Source organism: Falco peregrinus, chromosome 12 (genome assembly GCF_023634155.1).
Source record: "Falco peregrinus isolate bFalPer1 chromosome 12, bFalPer1.pri, whole genome shotgun sequence".
Lineage (NCBI taxonomy): Eukaryota > Metazoa > Chordata > Aves > Falconiformes > Falconidae > Falco > Falco peregrinus.
The window spans coordinates 29,737,608-29,756,685 of NC_073732.1; the positions used below are offsets into that span (position 1 = coordinate 29,737,608).

The following is a 19,078-nucleotide window of genomic DNA, read 5'->3' on the forward strand; positions in this document are numbered from 1 at the left end:
GAACACCCTGAACTATGCTGTGGGGACATGCATTATAAACACCTGATGGATATTCTTCGTCGGGGAAACAACCTCAGGGAAAGACAGATCCAATTTACTGTATACTGTGCCTCGGCATATTCAGGTATAAGATTTAACTTCTTGAATTAAAGCTTCAAAGTCAAATTACATGGACAGCTACTTTGCATCCCAGCTGTCTCCATCTCCCACAGAAACACAACAGATACCAAGTAAGCCAAAACCACCCTGCTCAAAAGGAAGGTGACCCCTCTCACCCCAATTTCAATGTTAAAGATGATGGAGCCATTGCCCTAAAACACACCCTTGAAGTTGCAGGTGAACATTCCCACAACTTGTAACAGGAAAGTCTTGAGCAGTGATCCTGCCCAGGGCCCAGTATCAATGCAGCAAAATACGGGTATCAGACCTGGACGTCTCACAAAGGAACAGGGAAGCTAAATTATTTCAACAGAAACTTGGTGGAAACTTGAAGAATAAAACCTGAAATCGCCACTCAAATAACCAGGCAGAAATGCCATATAACAGATGCTAGTGTGTTGGAGGGGAGCCCACCAGCTCAACACAAGACCAGCAACCTGATACAGAGATGTTTTTGCTAGGTGGATGGGACACTGGTGCAGTTCAGCATGGCAGCGAGAGCCGCCGAGCACGGCCAACTGCCACCAGCATCACCAGTGGCACCTTCCCCAAGGACACAGCTGCCGAGTTACACAAAGGAAGACGTGGAAAGTACAGAAATAGAACATAAATGTAACCAGTGGCGCGAACGCTGCCACGGCCCCAAGAGACAGACCTGGGGCAGCGAGGCCTGGGCCCAAGGCCTGCGGCTGCGCAGGGGGCCGCGGCCGGGCCCTCCGGGCACTTCCAGATGGCGCCGCTCTGCCGCAGCGAGGTCCCGCTACGAGCCTGCCCTACCACTCCTCTGACACGCCAGGGGTTTACCTCAGCAGCGGCCGGGCGTCCACCGGGGGAGAAGAGCGCAACTGCTGGGGCCTGAGAGCGACGTTCGCGCCTCCCCAGCCCGCGGCCGGGTGGCCGAAGGCGGCAGGCCGCCCGGCGGCGCCGCAGCCGGTACTCACCCCAGCGGCCGGGCCGGGGCTGAAGGCGGGCAGGCAGCGGGCGCGGGGAGCGCTCTCATCTCCCGGGCCAGGCCCTGTCGCACCCGCCTGCCACAGGCCGGGCGGGACCGGGAGCGGGACCCCGGCGGCGGCCGGGCTCCGCACCCGTACCGCGCTCCTCCGCCCGGCGGACGGCATCTCGGCTCCGCCGCTCCCGCCTCAGACGCTGCGAGCCGAGCCGGGCGGTGCGGGGGGCGGTGCCGGGCCGCGCCCCTCCTCCCCTCCGCCCCTCGGCGCCGGCAGCGCGGAGGGCTGGGCTGGGCCGCGCCGCTCGCTGCAGCGATCGGCTCCGCTCCGCCGTCGAGGAGGGAGAGGAGAGAGAGCGAGAGGAGAGGGACGGGACCGCGCGCCTCGCCTCGCCCAGCCCCGCCGCCCGGCCCGCGCCTCGCCGCCCGCCCCGCTCGCCCCCACCGCCGCCCGCGCGAAGATGGCCGGCTGGCAGAGCTACGTGGACAACCTGATGTGCGATGGCTGCTGCCAGGAGGCCGCCATTGTGGGCTACTGCGACGCCAAGTACGTCTGGGCAGCCACGGCCGGCGGCATCTTCCAGAGCATCACGGTGAGGGCGGCGGCGGGCGGGCGGGGAGGCATAGGGGAACGGCGAAGCCTGCCGGTGGCACCGGCCTAACCCCGCGGGAGCGCGGCGCGGCCGTTAGCGGCGGGGCGGCGGCGCCGGGGGCACCTTGCGGGGCGGCGGCGGCGGGCCCGGCGGCCGGGGAGCGAGCCGGCCGCGCCGCCTTTTTGTCTACGGCTGCCGGCGGCGCGGCGGGAGAGGGGCCCTTCCCGCCGGCGGGGCGGGGGCGGCGGCGCGGCCCGGCCCGATGCGGCGGGGCCCGCCCGGGGGCCGCGGCACTGCCGCGCGGGAGCCGGCGGGGAGGCCGTGCGGGGCGTGCGCGGCGGGGCTTGCGTAGGGGCCGCCTGGGCCCGGCGCTGCGGCGAGGCTTACGTGCGCGGCGTAGGAGGCGTTCGTGAATGCCCACCTCGCCGCTGGCTCCATGTTTTTCACCGCCAAGATGGCGCACTGCCATTGATTCCTCCCTCCCTTCCCTTCCCTTCCCTTCCCTTCCCTTCCCCTCCCCTCCCCTCCCCGCCCCCCCCCCCCCCCCCCCCCCTCCGTCCTTCGCCGCCACCCCGCACCCGCCGCTGCGGGACCCGCGCCGCCCTTACATAAGGGCCGTGCGGGGCGGCCAGCGCGCTGCAGCGCGGTCTGTTCCGGCCGCCCCGCCCCGGGCACGGCACGGCATGGCGGGGCCGAGGCAGAGCAGAGCGGAGCCGGGCCGGGCAGGGCCTGCGGCGGGCGGGCGGGCCTGCGGCGGCCGCGCAATGCTGGGCCGTGATTGGGGGGCTGGGCCCAGCCGTGACGCTGCACTTTGAGGCCGCCGCGTCGCGGCCGGGCCCGCTCCTCCCGCCTCCGGCTCACCGGGCCGGGCCCCGCCGCGGCCGCGCTCCCCCCAAGCGGGGATGGATGGTGGCGCGCCCGCCCGCCCTCCGCCCCAGAGCTGCGGCCCGCCACTGCGGCGCCGGGCCGAGCCGAGCCGCGCCGCAGAGGGTGGCTTGGCCGCCGCCTGTTGGGAGCTGCCCCGGGCTCTGTGGGGGCCGCCGCAGCTGTCGTGCCAGGGCTGAGCTAATGCCCCGCCGATGCGGGCAGATGCAGTCGGTCGGCATCGAGGGACAGGTGCTGGCGGGGCCTTCGGATCCGCCAAGCTGGCGGTTTGCTCATCGAGACGCGTGGCCCGTGCCTGACTGGCCTCTGTCGCCCAGTACCTCCTGGCGAGAAGCCGGGCCCGAGGGTGCTGCGGGCGGGCCAGCCGCGGGTAACAAAGCCCGGGGCGCGTCCTGCGCGGGGGGGGGGGGGGGGGCGGATGCATTCTAAGTAGAAACTAAACAATGAAAAACTGCTGTGCTAACTTTGCACTCTTTCCTTTGACAGCCAGTAGAAATAGATATGATTGTAGGAAAAGACCGAGAGGGTTTCTTCACCAATGGTCTGACCCTTGGTGCGAAGAAGTGCTCTGTGATCAGAGATAGCCTGTATGTTGACGGCGACTGCACAATGGACATCAGGACAAAGAGTCAAGGTGGTGAGCCAACATACAATGTTGCTGTAGGCAGAGCTGGCCGAGGTAAGTGTGATTTTCTTCATTTTCAGATTGCTAAATTCAGAACACAACCCTAAGCATAGACCAGCTATTAATAAAACCAGACTGCTGTATTTAATGGTTAATGTCAGGCAGTGACATAAGGAGGTGGTACATGGCACTGGTCTGGATGACTAGATTTCTGCCTGGGAATCACACTTGGCCCTGTCCCCTCCTGTGATCGCGGCTGAGTACTAGATTGTGAAATGGTTAAACAGATCTCTGACAAGCAGGAAAGAACAGACTACTGCTTGGAGTAAGCTTACCAAGTATAGGATAACGATAATGTGGTACCTAAAGCCTAATGGTAGGGATCTATTAATGATTGGTAGCAGAACTAGCTTTTTCATTGTAAACTTCTCAACAGAAAGTTTTATCCTGCAAAGACATGTATTCCTGGTACAAGCTACTCCTACTTGCCTTTTAACAAGTTCTGCACTAACTTTTCTTGTGCTTCCTATTGAGCTCTCCAGTTTGTCTTCAGGCAAAGAAAGCCTGTCCGATTTGGTGTCATTGAGAAACTTGCTTTACGCTAGTACGCCTACTCCTTGTGATGCTCACTTAACTTACAGTAAAAGCTATTGTGGGGAAGGCACTAGATTTGAATATAAAAACCCCAAAATACTCAAACTGCCTCAAAATGCTGGCTACAAGTAGCATGCTTCGGTTCGAGATATCAGGCCTAGCACTTTTTGGCAGGCTGTGGAACAAGCTGGGGAGCAGTGGATTTTTGCTTATAAGTATAAAACCCAAAGTAGAGCAAAATTTGTCTGTAGGCTAAAGCCGGGTGGCAGTGATACAGGATGTTTGCAGCACTGAAGTGAAACAAGCAGAGTTCTGACTGCTGCAGATTGAGAAATGCCAGCAAGAACTGTCTGTCTTAAGCTTTTTTTGTGAGCAAATTGCTATGGAGATGTAGAGTCATCTGTAGGTAGACTGACTGCAGCACTTCCAATTACAGTACTCGCAGCTTGGGAAACAATTAGGGTGCTTGTGGCCCTTATTGTGTCTGTGTACCTGCTGGTGACATCTGCTGGCAACTCGCAAGTGGTGTTTGCTGGCTGGGGAGCCTTGGGGTGTTCTTGTTCAGCAAACTGGGACACTTCACCAAAATTATGGGAATAGAGAGGGTTAGCATTAAAATCTTCCCTGTGTTTTGTCTTGGGCACAAAGCATAATTTATAGTTGTACTGTAGGGGAAGTCAGCCCAGTTCCAACCTCAGTGGTTTTTGGTGTTGGTGGAGTTTTTTTGCTAGCATCAAGGTAGTCGCTCTGGTTCTTACACCAGTAGTGACCACTACAGATAAGAATATTCCCTCTTCTGCTCTTCAGAGTCACATTTCTTAGAGATACACTACTGCTTTTGTCCCTGACAACACTTCTTTCCTCCTGCTGCTCCCCCCCCCTCCTTTCTTCTTTTTTTTTTTTAAGATGCAGCCAGGGTTTCCTTGCTGGGTGATGATGGGTGGTGCTGATGGTAGAGAGGCACTGTGGTGCTTTTTTGAGAGAGTTGGTAGCATTCTTCTTAGCAGTGAACTCCTGCGACTCACCTAGTTAGGTAATGTCCCTGAGGATAACTCGTGCCTTCTCCAAACCCTCTCTCCATCTGTATTTTTACAAGACTCCTGTTAAACTAGCTTAATAGCCAAATACTAAATCTGGAAGTTGAGTGTGTTTATTGCACTGCCTAAAACTTGCATTATTTCCTTGTCTAACAAACTCTTTTTAAAACTTTTTTCTTTTCTCTTTCAGTCTTGGTCTTTGTAATGGGCAAAGAAGGGGTCCATGGAGGCGGATTGAATAAGAAGGCATACTCAATGGCAAAATACTTGAGAGACTCTGGGTTCTAGTTGCTAGGCAGACTGTTAAGTATTAGGGGAAGATTGCTATTAAACTTTCCTGGTGGTGAGCTTTAAACCTTACATTCTGGAAACTTTACTAGCAATGCAGGGTGATGGGGTATGAACCTGTGTCTCCTTTGTATCCCTTTGTTGGTGGGGAAAGGTGTTTTTGGGTTTTTTTTCCCTTTAATTCTGTTCATTTCTGTTTTGTTTCCTTGTGTACTCCAGCATTGGTTATAGTCATGGGAAAGGAAGGTGTCCATGGAGGGACACTCAACAAGAAAGCATATGAACTGGCTTTATACCTGAGGAGGTCTGACGTCTAAGCAGCCTCTCCCCATCCACCTAGCAACTGTCTTCACCACCACCCAGTTGTGTTCAGTGCTACCAGACTGTAGATGGTAGTTTGTGTTTTTTATTTACCCATTTCCTAATGTCATAATTCCAGTTACCCTTTGTTCATTTATATGTTAACCACTGTATGTAACCAAGTCCCATATCTGGCACCATTACTGCACCACAAAGATGATATGCATGATACCTTGAAAAACTCTTGGGAGGGTAATATGCCAAGTGTAGGCTTTGCTTTGTCTTAGCAATTAGCGTGATATTGATGACTAAAACAACTTAAATACTAAACAAGGTGCCGATTGTACAATCTAATTTGATCAATGCCTCTTCAGCACTTTGAGCAATTACACAGCTCACTAGTCTTCCTTTCATAGAACATGGTTGGGAGGAAAAAAAGTGCATGCATATCTTTACTACTGTCCCTCTTTTTTTTTTTTTTTTTTTTAAATCCACATTTGTTTGCTTACACCCATTTTTATAGTGCCTGGTTTGTTTAACCGATTTGCCACTCAAAAGCTATTAATATTATGTTAGTTTTGTCATTGCACTTCACTGTAGGCTTAAGTCTTTTCTTCATGTCTGAAGCTTGTAATGCTTAACAAGTGCAATCACAAAACTATGAAAGGGTACAGATGCACTTCCTCCCATGACCTTAAAACCACCATCCCGAATGAATCCCCAGACATTCCATCATTGCAATAGCTCAGGCACTTTTTCTTTTTTTTTTTCCTTTTTTTTTTTTTTTTTTTTTTGCCAGCTCCTGTTCTGTAGTTGAATTGTAAAAGGCTGCCATTATGGACATTAGATATCCCAACATAACCATCTGGAGTGTGTCTGGTTTCAGTTTTTCATAGGACCAATTTTAATTTGCAGCTTGGGTGTTGTGGGGTATTTTTTTTGTCATTTTTGGTTTTTTAATATGAAACTGCAATGTCATTGTGGAAAACTGCCACCTTCAGCTATACTGGGAGATCTCTGACTCCAGTCTTTCTGCCAGATCACTTACTGGTAAAGACTTTTGCTGCTCTGAAGCCACTGTTCGGATGAAGGTTGGTAGTTTGAAAGCTAAACTGTCAAAATGATGCCATTTCAAATTTAAAATCTCCATTTGGCCTGTCACACCCTTGCTGCAGAAATTATGGAGTGAACTGCCTTGTGCACTAGTCATCTGAAATGTCTGTAACCAAACTCTCAGTTCAGGCACGGTACTAACTTGTATGTCCATTTAAAGAGAACTGCAGAACTCTGTATACAAAAGAATAAATGGGAGATGGTATTGGTTGGAATAACTGACTTGGCTGTCTTGTGATGAATTTTTTAATATGTATTCTGTGCCATACTATTGTTTTAAAAAAAATAATGAACTGTTGCTATTGTGAGATGGATTTTAACTGACTATGAGGGTTTCTTTTGAATGGCACTACTTTAGGGGACATTCTAGTATTTGCTTCTACTGTTGGGCCTTGTGGATAATGTACAGATTTAAACAAATTCTTGTTGCTGATTTGTCCACTTCTTTCCCTGCACTTTGTTACATCTGGGATACAGTCTAACTCATCTGATTTAATATGCATTTCAAAAAATGCCATAACTATTAAAAACACCTTGTTTACAGACAGATGAAATAAATTTATTCCAACCAAACAAAATCAGACTGTTGGTAATTTTTTCCCTCCCACAGGCATCCTCCCAGGCCCTCCTTCATTGCATGGCTGGCTACCCTAGTACGAGATAGAAGTGCAGTTGTCAGGTTTGTAAGACGGCAGTAGTACAATAACAAAACTTTAGTCAAAGGCCAGGCAGTTTTTGGGGTAGATTTTAAATTGGGAGATGACTTACAAACTGCATTTGTCTGACTCTGTGGCAAGGGGGTTTCCCTGCCACGTGACACACACCCCCCCCCTCAATATGCAATCCCTGAAACAAGCTAGAGGAGACTACTGCCCCATGATCAGTTTGTTAGGGTAGGTGGCAGGCTAGCCAGGGTCAGCCCACCACTGCAGAAGAATGTGTTCTCCTTGCATAGGGGAGGGACAGATTTAAGGTCTACTCCCCCAGCAGAATTCTACCTGGCTTTTGGTACTTGTGCTACCCAAGTGCTCTGAAAACAGGGGCCCTGCAAGGAGACAGTGCTGGTGAACAATGGGAAAAGAAAGGAAAAACCCAAACCATAGGAGGTGGTTAATCTTTGGCTGAGGCTAGGGCTTTTCCTCAGTCCAATGCCAGTTTAGATATTGCCATTAAAATGCCTTTGCTCTCGCCTGCCTTCCCCTACATCCTCATCTGCAGCGTAAGTGTTGCACTCACACACTTGACACTAGACCACTTTTATACACAAAGTGTTTATCTTGAACTATTTTGAGTTGTTTCATGTCTGAACTGTACCTTCCAGCTCTCAGTGCCAAAGTTGGAGTGGACTAGAACAAGCCCATAGCTTACATGCATTGAGGAGTAACAGGTACAGAGGCTGCAAACCTCTCACTTCCCTCATAAAATTATGTTAGTGCATGAATCCATGTTTTGCTTTGTTTAAAACTGTACTCACAGTCTGACTGCAGGAATTTTTAATATTTTTTTTCCTGGTGGGGGAGAAGTATGTCCATCCTGTAAGCCATTTCATAGTAAGGCCACAGCTAGAATTCACTGTGATGGTATCTCAGAGGCAGGAACAGCCATTAGCAGTACACACTAGAGTACTTTCCATCCCATTCCTTATTTTAATATTGCTCATTTCCAATCAATTCCCCTCTCCCAAGGAGGCATTTGTATGCTGCCTGTATACTTTTTCTTGGTAAGAATTAGCTGTTGCCAGATAACCTAAATACCATTCTTTAATAACCTGGACTCTCAACAAGTTTTACATTTTCAGATTAACAGACAATTTAAATGCAGAGAGTTATTTTCCTATGCTAAAGTTTTGAACACTGAACTGTCACTTAGGTCATGAATTTGCTTTTTTTTTTTCCCTGCAAAAAGTTACTAGAGATCCAGTGAGACACTTTTGTCTCAAATATTACGAAGTTCCATGTGAGTAACTGGTTTTACTTTGCTAAAAGCCAGCCCAGTGCAGTACTGTGTACCTCTAGTCCTCTGGCAAATGGGCAGGATCGCGCTGCTGAGGGCGTCACCTGCCATCCCGCATTACAGCATTCAGAACTGTTCCAGCCACTTCAGCCAGCACAGTTTATTAGGCTTTACCCCTCTTGCCATTTTACCCCTCAGGATTCATACACAGTAGCAGTAGAGATGCCCAATCTGTGTAGTTCTTGTGGGTTCTGTGCTCACGGTTTGTTCTTTTTTTACCCTCTTGCTACCATGGTTTGTAGAAACTTCACTTGCACACAGTCTGTAATACCTGCTGGCTCTTCCAGCAGAGCTCACCAACTGCCAGATTTATTCACCGTGGTTTACAGCGCCTGCCATTTTATAGAAAAGTTCTCTGGCTGATCATGTGCTTTAGTATTGCATCTTTTCTTTTGTCAGCTGTTCCCAGCCATAAGGAAGCTAAGCACTCACCACACCCTCCCCACCCCCGACTTTTTTTCTTCTTTTAGCACAGGGGTCCTCAAACTACAGCCTGAGGGCCGGATACGGCCCCCCAGGGTCCTCAGTCTGCTCCCCCGGTATTTACAGACACGGCCCCCACCAGGGGTTGAGGGGGGAAACCAAGCAGCCGCAGATGACTGCCTGCCACTTTATCCACACGCCAGCCCCCTGGTTAAAAAGTTTGAGGACCCCTGTTTTAGCGTATGTTCTTATTCAAAGCTTGGGTAAAAGAACAGAACTGACATTAGACCAGAACTTACATAATTGCTTAAAAAACCCCAGATGATAAGAAAGAAATGGGAAAGATGTGCAAACTAAGAGCACCACAGAGAAGAGGCACAATTGCTTCCAAGGATGTGGCGTTCTTTTAAGGGTAGTTCTCAAGTTGTTCAGTCAGTCTCTCTTCACACTCAGGAAGGTAATTCACTACTGACTGACTTCCTTCGCTTTCTGAAGGTTTACTTCCATCCCCAATTACTTAGGCCTCTTAAGACTGCCTGGCGCACACTGGAAGCTGATGGGGGCTGCATTTATATGCAGAATCTCAGGGCTTTAAAAGTTTTAATGGTGATGTCCAGGCCATTCTAATCTATCCCTTACTTTCACCAAAATACATTTATGAAGTTAATTGTCAGTGTGCTTATTTTTTGCACCATAGTAATTCACAGACAGATTTTAATTATAGCAGCCGCTATTACTTAGCCTTTCAGAGGGTCTTACTGTTATAATGAACATGTTATTTAGAATTCTGTTAGAATTCAGTCAAAACAGCTCACTATTCTGAACTGCTGACAGCACTGCATTTTTAATATTCATTATATTATTTTGTACGTAGGTACCCATTATTACTGTTTGTTCAAACACTGGCCCCGGAACTCTCCCAACACTGTGCACTGTGTCAAGGTGGGTGAGGAGAGTTGTTTTCTTCTGCTATTTAAATCTCCTTTCCTTGACTACTGACCTGTCAAGAAAAATACTTATCAGACCCATCACTTTATTCTAGTCACTTCTTACTGGATTCTTCCCGCCCCCAACAAATGAATGCTTACATCCCCCTTTGAGGGCAAGCTTTAATTCCTGCCCTCTTCTGACTCCTTTTCCAAGTAGTTTGTTCTCATTATGCAGTGAAAGGTTTGGTGCAAGCTTCTTTGCAAGGAGCTATTTACATTAGCTGTACAAACAACATTTCTGGTAAACTGCCCGTGATACCCATGCCATTTTATGCAGAGATGGTATGTTTCAGGGGTCCCATGAAGTACTTTTCATTTCAGACACTAGTTACAACCACTTATTAGAAGAAAATTTTTTTTCAACTGGACAATCAAGTATGAACTTCTTTAAAGCACCAACATCCTATTCTTGAAGAGCTAGAGATTGAAGTTACATTAACAGACTTCACATAAGCAAAAAACCCTAGAGGTCACCTGTTTATGGCCTAGGGCAAAGAAACAGTGCTATTTCACATGGATAATGTAGCAGGCCACAGCTCTAAGAAAAATCAGTATTCATCTTTTTCTGTGGGTTTGAACAGGCCATACCTTTTGAAACAGACTTACCCAGCAAGTTTTAATGAAATATGCAAGTCCTACTAAGAAACACTATGAGATACTCAACCTTCTGAAGTATTTCTAACAATAAAGTGCTATTTATTCTTTGATTTTCGTTCTCGCTGGCAACAGCAGCTGACAAGTAAACTGTACCTGTGGCACAGAGGAGGTATGGCAGGGGGAGTATCGCTACAATGGTTGCTACCAAGGCCTGCTGAAATAAAAATTTACGTTAATACCATTAGCAAATTTAGAAAATAGAACATTTTTTTCAGAAACAAGTTTTCAGAAATCAGTTTTCACATTGGGACTTTACTAGACATAGGCAAGCTGAAGTGGAATTTTACATGGTGAAAATGTAATACATTTGCCTTTAACCCCGTGGACTGCTGGTGGCAGTGGTTTGAAGATTAATCATTCCTTCCTCATTATCCACATCTCATTCTACAAAATAAACTTTCTACTCTCAGCCAGTCCCACAGCATGGATTTCCCCTGCCAGGTTGAAGCAAGGAATGTAGCTGCAACTGTGTATTAGGTCAGAAATAACAAACAGAAACACCTTGCCTGTAATCGCCTCAGCCCAGGATTCGGCGTTTTCTGACTCCCAGGACACAGGCTCTGAAGGTGTTGGCAGGTGGGCAGGAAATACTAATAGCACACTAGTCTTCCTTTCCTCTCGCCCATACAAATTACATGTACAGACCCAGACTGATTCAAACTTCTCCACTAAAAGTGAACAACAATTAAGGTTTTCTACGTAACTCACTCCTGCATGGTCATGTCTGTATGTACTGGTCAGTACAGCCCTTTGTACTGTGACACACAGCACAATTTAAGGTAACGTTTACCAAGGGACCTTAATAGTTGCATCGTCTGGATCTTTCAAAACACTTCAATGTTAGTAATAAACATAGAAGAGCACACAATGAAAGTAACTCAAAAGTTCAATAAATTCCTTTTGATACTTAAAGTGGAAAACATGTTTATTAACATTCTTTCAAGCTTTCCTTACTCAAGGCCATATAAAAAAAATCTCTGCATTTTGAGTATGTGTATGTTTTTACTTTCTACATAGTTACAGAGGTATTATATAGCATTTACTTTTTCCATAATACACTGGTAAGTACTAAGTTCTGTTAAAACAGTTATAAGCACTTTTTTTCAAATCGGGTATTTGAAAAGAATTTTTTATATATACATAGTTTAGCAGACTAATGCAGCATAAAATGCTCTTTAGTAAGAGGTATATGAGTTGAGGATCAACACAATACTTACCTAAAATTATTTTTCTATGTGGAACAAAACCTCTGTTTTGGTCATACCCACTCCCCCCCACCCCCCCACCCCAACTCCCACATCACCACTGGAAACCAGACTACCTTGTGGTAGCAAGTAGGGATTGTTAGTGTTTACAGTGGACCTTACTTTGTGAATTGCTCAAAACTAAAAATATATGCTAAATTTCCTTATCCTAGGAACTGCTCAATGGAACTGCTTGAACTCAGCTACTGTGGCAAACTCCAAAGGATTATTTGGAACCACTGCTTTGAGGTAAGTGGAATTTCTTCTGCTTTGTTTTGATACACCAGCTTACCGAGTATTGATCTGTTCTGCATTTTTCTTTCAGTAGTGGTGACAGTTTTTAGGAAAACTCTGTACAAACATGCAAATACATTTTTTGTTGGGCTTAAGGGGTAACACATACCATACATGTAACAAATATTGCTATCTCTATGACCCAGTTGTAGCTACAAAGTGGGAAAAAGTTACTTCCAGATAAATCCCATTTGAACAAGATACATTTAGAGTCTGTGTGATATTTCTATTGATATAAACTACTAACATTATTCATTAGCATTGTGAAGTCCAGTTAAACTGTTCATTTTGAGAAGACAGAACACATGACTGAATACCTGAATCAAAAATAAATCTATCTGTAATGACTTAACCATAGTACTAACTACATGAACTGCTGCTCCTACTGAAGAAACTGAATGGATTACAGATTAAAATATATTCCCTACATAAAGGTTTGTAAAGTATAGCCTTAAGAACTCTTTTGTTCATACACTATTCACCATTAATAGTCTCAAACAGTATTTGCCACTCTGTACTCCCTTTCGTCATTGGGCTGTAGTTGAACTACTACACTTTCTTCGTTTATTCCATTTTCTGCATCACTGCTATCAATATTTTCATTGTCATCTTCCTCATATTCTGAGGACTCAGTCATGTTCTGATGGGAATGCGATTCTGACAAAGCCCCGAATGACTGAGTACTAACTGAGGCTAATGGTCTAAGCAAAGGGGTATTTTCAGATACTTCATTCTCCTCTTGACTACTGTCTGTTTCAGAGTCAGAGTCCCCCTGAGAAGGGACCACTTTCTGCTTACATACAGGACATGTTTTTTTTGTTTTTGTCAGCCATGGGTCCACACACTTGCAGTGATACGCTGTTAGAAAACAAAACACAAGTACATCGTTATCTAAGTGAAAAGGACAAGGAAACCTGCTCAATTGTATTTAGTAACACAGGACAATTTTCAAATTTAACTCGTACAGAGAATTTTAGTCACAAGGTGGTTAGCACGTAGACTGTGTATCCTTATGTATAAAACACCTAACAGATCAGGAGCTTGGCCATATGGTTATATGCAATAAATACCCAGTTCCTCTACTGAATGAATCCAAGAGCAATCCTGCAATGAGCCACATTTGACAAAATAGGCTTTAAAAGCTTCTGGAGGAATCACACCCACCTTGCAGCAGATCTGCCCACCATCATTATCTTCAGAACACCTCTAACCTCCACCAAGATGCATCGAAGCACCTTGTTTTTAAATAAAATTACTGCATGATTCTGCAGATTTAAAATTAGGCACTGCAACTATACTGGCCTTGTTTAAAAGAATATGTTTGAAAGCATCTTACTTTTGGTATTAAAATTTAGCTCTGCTTATTAACAGGGACTTCTACCTGGCAAAGAGCTAAGTATTTACAAGGGTAAGCATGTTGCGTATAGTACCTGTTCAAGCACTTTAGTAGCATGTTCTCTACAAGAACAGATGATGGTGTGGTTTTGGGTTTTTTTTGGTTGGTTGGTTGGTTGAAATTTGTCAGCCATCTTTGACATTGGTGATCGGGTTTAGGTAGCTTTGCAGTCCCCAGCTGGGACAAATCTGTTCTTCCTCTTCTGAGAATTCTCTGTCAACTCGTTTTGAAATTGCTTTTTAGGACTGAGGATTTGCAAAGCTCAGTCTGTCATCTGCTATGTTGACTGTGGATGTAAGGCTGTAACAGCAGTTGCCTCCTTTTAAAAATCTTAGTGGCATGGTATTTGCTGCTGCAGTGCCTGGTCAAGAGCAGGAATTTAATGAGAAAAAGCTGGGTAAAACTGCACCCAGCCAAAATAGCTGTAATATAGTTAACTGACTGCAAGGTAGAGAGAGTGTCTCAAGCTAGGAAGGATGAATCCTATCTTTCTTGATAGATTTTACACAGCTTTTAAACTTTTTTTTTTTATATAAGTTTAGAGATGTTCTTGCGGACAGGCCTCTTCCAGATTTCTAGATATAGGCCCTTAAAAATGCTTCTTATACTTGCATGCAGTTAGAAGCCGTCTTATCTTATGCATAGATACATACATGACTACTAGATACACCTTCTGCAGTGGGCTGCATTTGAAAAAGACTGTTCAGACAGTGCAAACTTGTCACAGTAAAAATATTCCACTGATCTCTGCACTGACAACACTGACTTCCAAGTGCAGTCAAGGCAGCGGTCTGTATGGCTACAGGGTAGATTATACCCCTTCATCCCTATGTCACCAATAGCTGGATCATGTTCTATAGTTTAATTAATCTTGGAAAAAGTGAAAGCTTATTTAAATGTAAAAAGTAACTCTGGAATGTGTCCCTATTAAATACAGACATTTAGGGGACAGCATCAAGCACAGATTTTCTTTCATGTGTACATCCAAAAAAAAAGTACAAAGTAGGAATGCTAGCCTTTTTTTGCTTCTAGACAGAGAAGAGTTTGCTCTTAATTTGTATATACACTCCTGCATATTAGCAAAAATAAATCTTATAAATCATATTCATTGTGGGGTTTAGACATGGTGTTTTAAAGACCTGTTTTAATACAAATACCAAACCTAAAATACAGCCTCTTACCATGAGAGCATGGAAGGATTCTGAGCTTGTCTCCATCCTCATATTCATCCAAACAGATGGCACATACATCGTATTCATCTCCTACAGCACATAATTGAGAATCACTTTAAAAGATGTGCAACAGACCTTTTCGAACACATGCATGGAGGTTCTTCTTGGTTAGTTTCACAAGCTGGAGAAACCATTACTCTTCCCATTCCATGCAAGGGGCAGGTTCTTTGAAACTGTATAGTTGACTGCTCTGTTTCTTTCCTTATTAGGACTATAGCTCATACACATTCCCTTCAGGTTAATAAAAATACTTTGAACTGTGTGAAGTGCTATCTCTATAATATTATATCATTCTTATTAACAGTAAGATAAAAGAACTTAATATAGGATTCACTTTACTATACAGGTATTAATAAGATTTTTTGAACAACAAAAACAACTGGGTAAAAAAGCAGAGTAATAATCAAGAATGAGTCTAGTCACTGGAGAAAGTTTACATTGTTTTGTAATTCAAACCTCACAAATAAGATATACATTATTGATAGTACACTGTTGCGATACATTGTATGACCAAAAGATAAACACTTTTTAGAAGTCAATTTATTCCCATTTCACTTTTATCAAGGCCTTTACAACATGGTCCTTTTATCAATCCAAATGGTTCTTTCCAATTTCCTGGACCACACTGACCCTCTAAAGTTTGGAGTTACACCAGCAGCTTATGTCCTTGTCATTGTTTCACCCTGGCAGGCAGTCCTTGCAGCTGCTCGCCCGCCCCTGCCCCGTGGGACAGTAGAGTGTCTCATAAAAATGAGAAAGCTCATGGGTTGGGATGAAGACAGTTCAATGGGTAAAGGAAAAGGCACGTGCGCAAGCAAAGCAAGGAATTCCATCGCCATTCCCACAGCCAGGCTGGTGCTCAGCCATCCCCAGGATGGCAGGGCTCCAGCATGCCCAACAGTGACTTGGGAAGGCAAAGGCCATAGCAATCAACTTCCCCCTCTTCCTCCCTCCCCCAGCTTTACGTGCTGAGCATGATGCAATATGGTACAGGATACCCCTTGCATCACTCAGGGTCAGCTGTCCCCCCCCCCCCCCAGCCTGCTCATTGATGGGGTGAGAGGCAAAGCAGCCCTTGACGCTGTGCAAATGCTGCTCAGCAACAACTAAAACATCCCTCTCTGTTCACAACACTGTTTTCAGCACAAATTCAAAACACAGCCTCATACCAGCTACTATGAGGAAAAAAATAATTCTACCCCAGCCAAAGCCAGCACAGTCCTTTTCACAGAATGTTACTGCAAATAAAGTTGTAAAATACCACAATTTTCAGTATCACTTTTCTCCTCCTAATCTGTGTGTCCTTGAATATTTATATTCAGTATTTAGATAGCCTTCCTGTCCCGTCATGGGGCACCCTCCCTGCACCCAATTCATACACATGGGAGAGATCCCCCCAAGCCTCCTCTTCCCCAGGCTGAACAGACCCAGCTCTCTCAGCCTTTCCTTGTAGGAGAGATGCTCCAGTCCATTCATCTTCATGGCTTCTCACTGGACTCTCTCCAGGAGCTCCACATCTATCCTGTACTGGGAAGCCCAGCATTGGATACAGCACTCCAGATGTGGCCTTACCAGTGCTGACCTTATTCTTACCCCATCTTTGTTTCCTTAGCTTCAGAAACTGAAGTCCAACAGCCTTCATCCTTACCAGCATCTCGAACAACTGCTGGAGCTAGAAAATGTCATGAAATTCAGCAGAACTTAATCTACAAACATGTACATTCACAATGCATTAAGCATGTGTGTTTCTCAGGACAGTTGAAGGCACCTGCTCTTTAGCCTAATTCTTCAAAAGGTGACACAATACCCTGAATAACATTTCTTGCAGATCTCTGTTTCATACATATACAATGCTTTTCGTAGTTATACAGCAGGTGTTTTTGTTGGCAAAGGGGTGGAGAAATTGGTGAAAGGAACAGCCTAGAGACACTGGCAAAAGACAGAACAGCAGAAAGCAGAACAAAGCAGTGAGAGAACAAATACAAATCCATGGTACGTTTCTTAAATTTAAACCATCTCCCTCAATGCAGATGGATTCAAAGACATCCCTCTCCAGGCAAGGACAGAAAATCCTGAATGTTTGGTGCCTTCCTCACCCCTCTGAATCTAGGATTCTCTTCTGTGAAGCATACACAAGCCCAACAGAAGGGGAGGAGACTGCTCTTTCCAGAGTGGCCTGTAACATAAATTAGGGCACTTAATGAACGATAAGCTATGTAAATAAAGAGAATCTAATATAACATGCTCATAGTAAAGGTAGACAATGCCTTTGCCAACCCATTTCTAGAAGGAAGAAATACAGCACATCTTACCTATGTGGACTTTGGTATAACATTCAGTAAAGTTCTATGTGTGAAATGATTGTTCTAGTCAGTAAGATTAGCAAGGATTGGTAGAGGGGGCTGAATAAATAGAAGTTGCTACTGGTGGTGTTGGAAGAAGTTCATGAGGCTGGAGGAAAGTTAACGGTATTGTCTTTTTACAAAATTGCTTTGGAACAATACCGATACACAAACAAGGAGTGCATCGACTATACATATATGAGATGCAATTAAGGCAGCATCACCAAGAGGGTAACTGGGATAGCACAGAAAAATCTGCAAATCTGGAATAATGGTACATGAATGAAATTCAGCACTGTAACATGCAAGTGCATCTATTTAGGGATTATGCCCTTGGGCATTTTTAACTGAGATTTCATCAGTTACAAACAATTGAGCAGCAGCAGAGTGTACTGGTTGATCACTACAGTGTTCCTAATGGGACAGAAAAAGAAAAATGCAACAGTAAAAAGCATCAAGAGCAGAGTTTCCAGAAGCAGTAAATACTGTTCAGGAGTCTAAAGTGACCAGCTATATCCTCAAAAGATTAATTCAAACAAACCCTAAGAAATAATAATATCACATAACAAAGGAACTACCATACAAGGAAAAAAAGTTGATAATATTAATCTAACAATGTGAAGGCTGAAAGAGGATTCAGCTTCCTCTATAAACAACACAGAGGGCGATACCACGGGACAGAGAAGAGAAAGAAGCTGTAGCAGGGAAGGAGAAGAAGGGGGAAAAAAAGCAGGGGGAGCAATCATCTGACCAGGAATCATTAGGTTGGAAGTGAAAAGAAAACTTGACCATTGGAGCAGTGATATTCTGAACTAGCCTTTCAGGACCATCAGAAAGTAATCCTGGTAAAGGGCCAAACCGCTCCCTTGCCCCAAACCTAGTTCTAGGTCAAGGCTTTAGATGTGCAACGCAAGTTCCTAAGAGAATAGCATCTGGAAGAAGATGGAAATGAATATCTTAATCCTAGAAGACAATGAACTAGGATAGAACCTAGATCCCCCACCTCCTGCCTAAGACTGCCAATTACTAGACTACAATAGGTGGATAGTGCAAAGTACACCTTTTAAAATAAACGGATAGCTGAATTTCATTTTTTAAGGAGCTGCATTTCATTACAGGTCTTGTGAATACTTACCCAATCAAGCCTCAAGAGGGACTTAAGCAGTGAAAGGGTCCCTGTCACAGTTTGGATCCCTTGCTTTGACATAAGCTGGATTAAGTATCTGCTCAGCTCTGTCAAGATGGGAAAAGTTCTGGACATGTGCACAAATCCACTGTATCTGCAAAAGTTGGTGAACTCTTCTTTCACACACCTTTTGCGACTTAAACACATCCAGTGTGGCTACTCACTATTTCCAGATGGTAGTTCTCCTAGTATGCCATTAGCACTTTTAGACAACTGAACTCTCCTGTCTTAACACCATCCAGTACCATGCCATCTCTTCACAAGCAGCTGCTTGCTAGGGCTTGCACACTCTCCTGACCATGAAGTATTCTTCAGATGCTTGAACTACAGTATACCAAGAAAAAACAGGACTAGCCCAGCCTGCCTCTCCTCCCATCAAGTCCTCTCTGTCACATGGCTAGAAGCACATGTGCCAGCAGGCTAAACTGCAAGCCTTCCTATCACCTGACTGACATGTTTGGTTGAGGAACTGGATAGTAACAGGGTCAAATGATGCAATGCGTATTTGTACATGCTATCATAAGGGCAGTCATCAGTCATCTGTTCAACGTGGTGCTCAGGTGCCTGCATCCTGGTCATATACTTTGTGATGAGGAAAGGCACCAACGGCATGCCTCACGAAAAAAAGATTATACTGACCACCTTGTCCAAGAAACAGACATCCCAGATACAGGTGGCAATATCCTGGGGGTGGCCCCAAAGAGCTGTGTCACACTCTGCGTATTTTGGCTAAGTATTTGTAATAGCAGTCCTAGCCCACTA

The 19,078-nt window shown here is 45.5% G+C and overlaps 2 protein-coding genes and 1 long non-coding RNA gene across 22 annotated transcripts in view; 1 reads left to right on the forward strand and 2 right to left on the reverse strand.

Moving 5' to 3' along the window:
• Positions 1 to 3,063, reverse strand: part of LOC114011154 (uncharacterized) — a 101,645-nt gene extending 98,582 nt beyond the window's left edge. For 14 of the 17 annotated variants that reach the window (XR_008749368.1, XR_008749379.1, XR_008749376.1 and 11 more), the window contains exon 1: positions 964 to 1,232. This is a non-coding gene — a long non-coding RNA (uncharacterized LOC114011154). Of the gene's footprint in view, positions 1 to 963; positions 1,241 to 2,306 lie in introns of those variants that run through there. The other 3 variants (XR_008749375.1, XR_008749373.1, XR_008749371.1) reach the window with 3 other exon arrangements.
• PFN2 (profilin 2) lies at positions 1,408 to 7,118 on the forward strand. Of its 2 annotated transcripts, none has more exons than XM_055817044.1 (3): positions 1,408 to 1,698; positions 3,070 to 3,262; positions 5,030 to 7,118. In XM_055817044.1, the coding sequence occupies exons 1-3, from the start codon at positions 1,567 to 1,569 to the stop codon at positions 5,125 to 5,127; spliced, it is 423 nt and encodes a 140-aa protein (XP_055673019.1). In that variant the 5' UTR covers positions 1,408 to 1,566; the 3' UTR covers positions 5,128 to 7,118. The 2 variants fall into 2 exon arrangements, with proteins under 2 accessions (XP_055673019.1, XP_055673020.1); XM_055817045.1 differs by having other exon boundaries at positions 5,347 to 7,118.
• Positions 7,119 to 11,529: 4,411 nt separating this feature from the next.
• Positions 11,530 to 19,078, reverse strand: part of RNF13 (ring finger protein 13) — a 44,357-nt gene continuing 36,808 nt past the window's right edge. For 2 of the 3 annotated variants that reach the window (XM_055817041.1, XM_055817042.1), the window contains 2 exons: positions 14,738 to 14,818; positions 11,530 to 13,018 (listed from right to left, as the gene is read on the reverse strand). In XM_055817041.1, the coding sequence (XP_055673016.1) occupies positions 12,654 to 13,018; positions 14,738 to 14,818 (446 nt within the window). In that variant the 3' untranslated portion in view covers positions 11,530 to 12,653. Of the gene's footprint in view, positions 13,019 to 14,737; positions 14,819 to 16,884; positions 16,965 to 19,078 lie in introns of all 3 variants that reach the window. The other variant, XM_055817043.1, reaches the window with a different exon arrangement.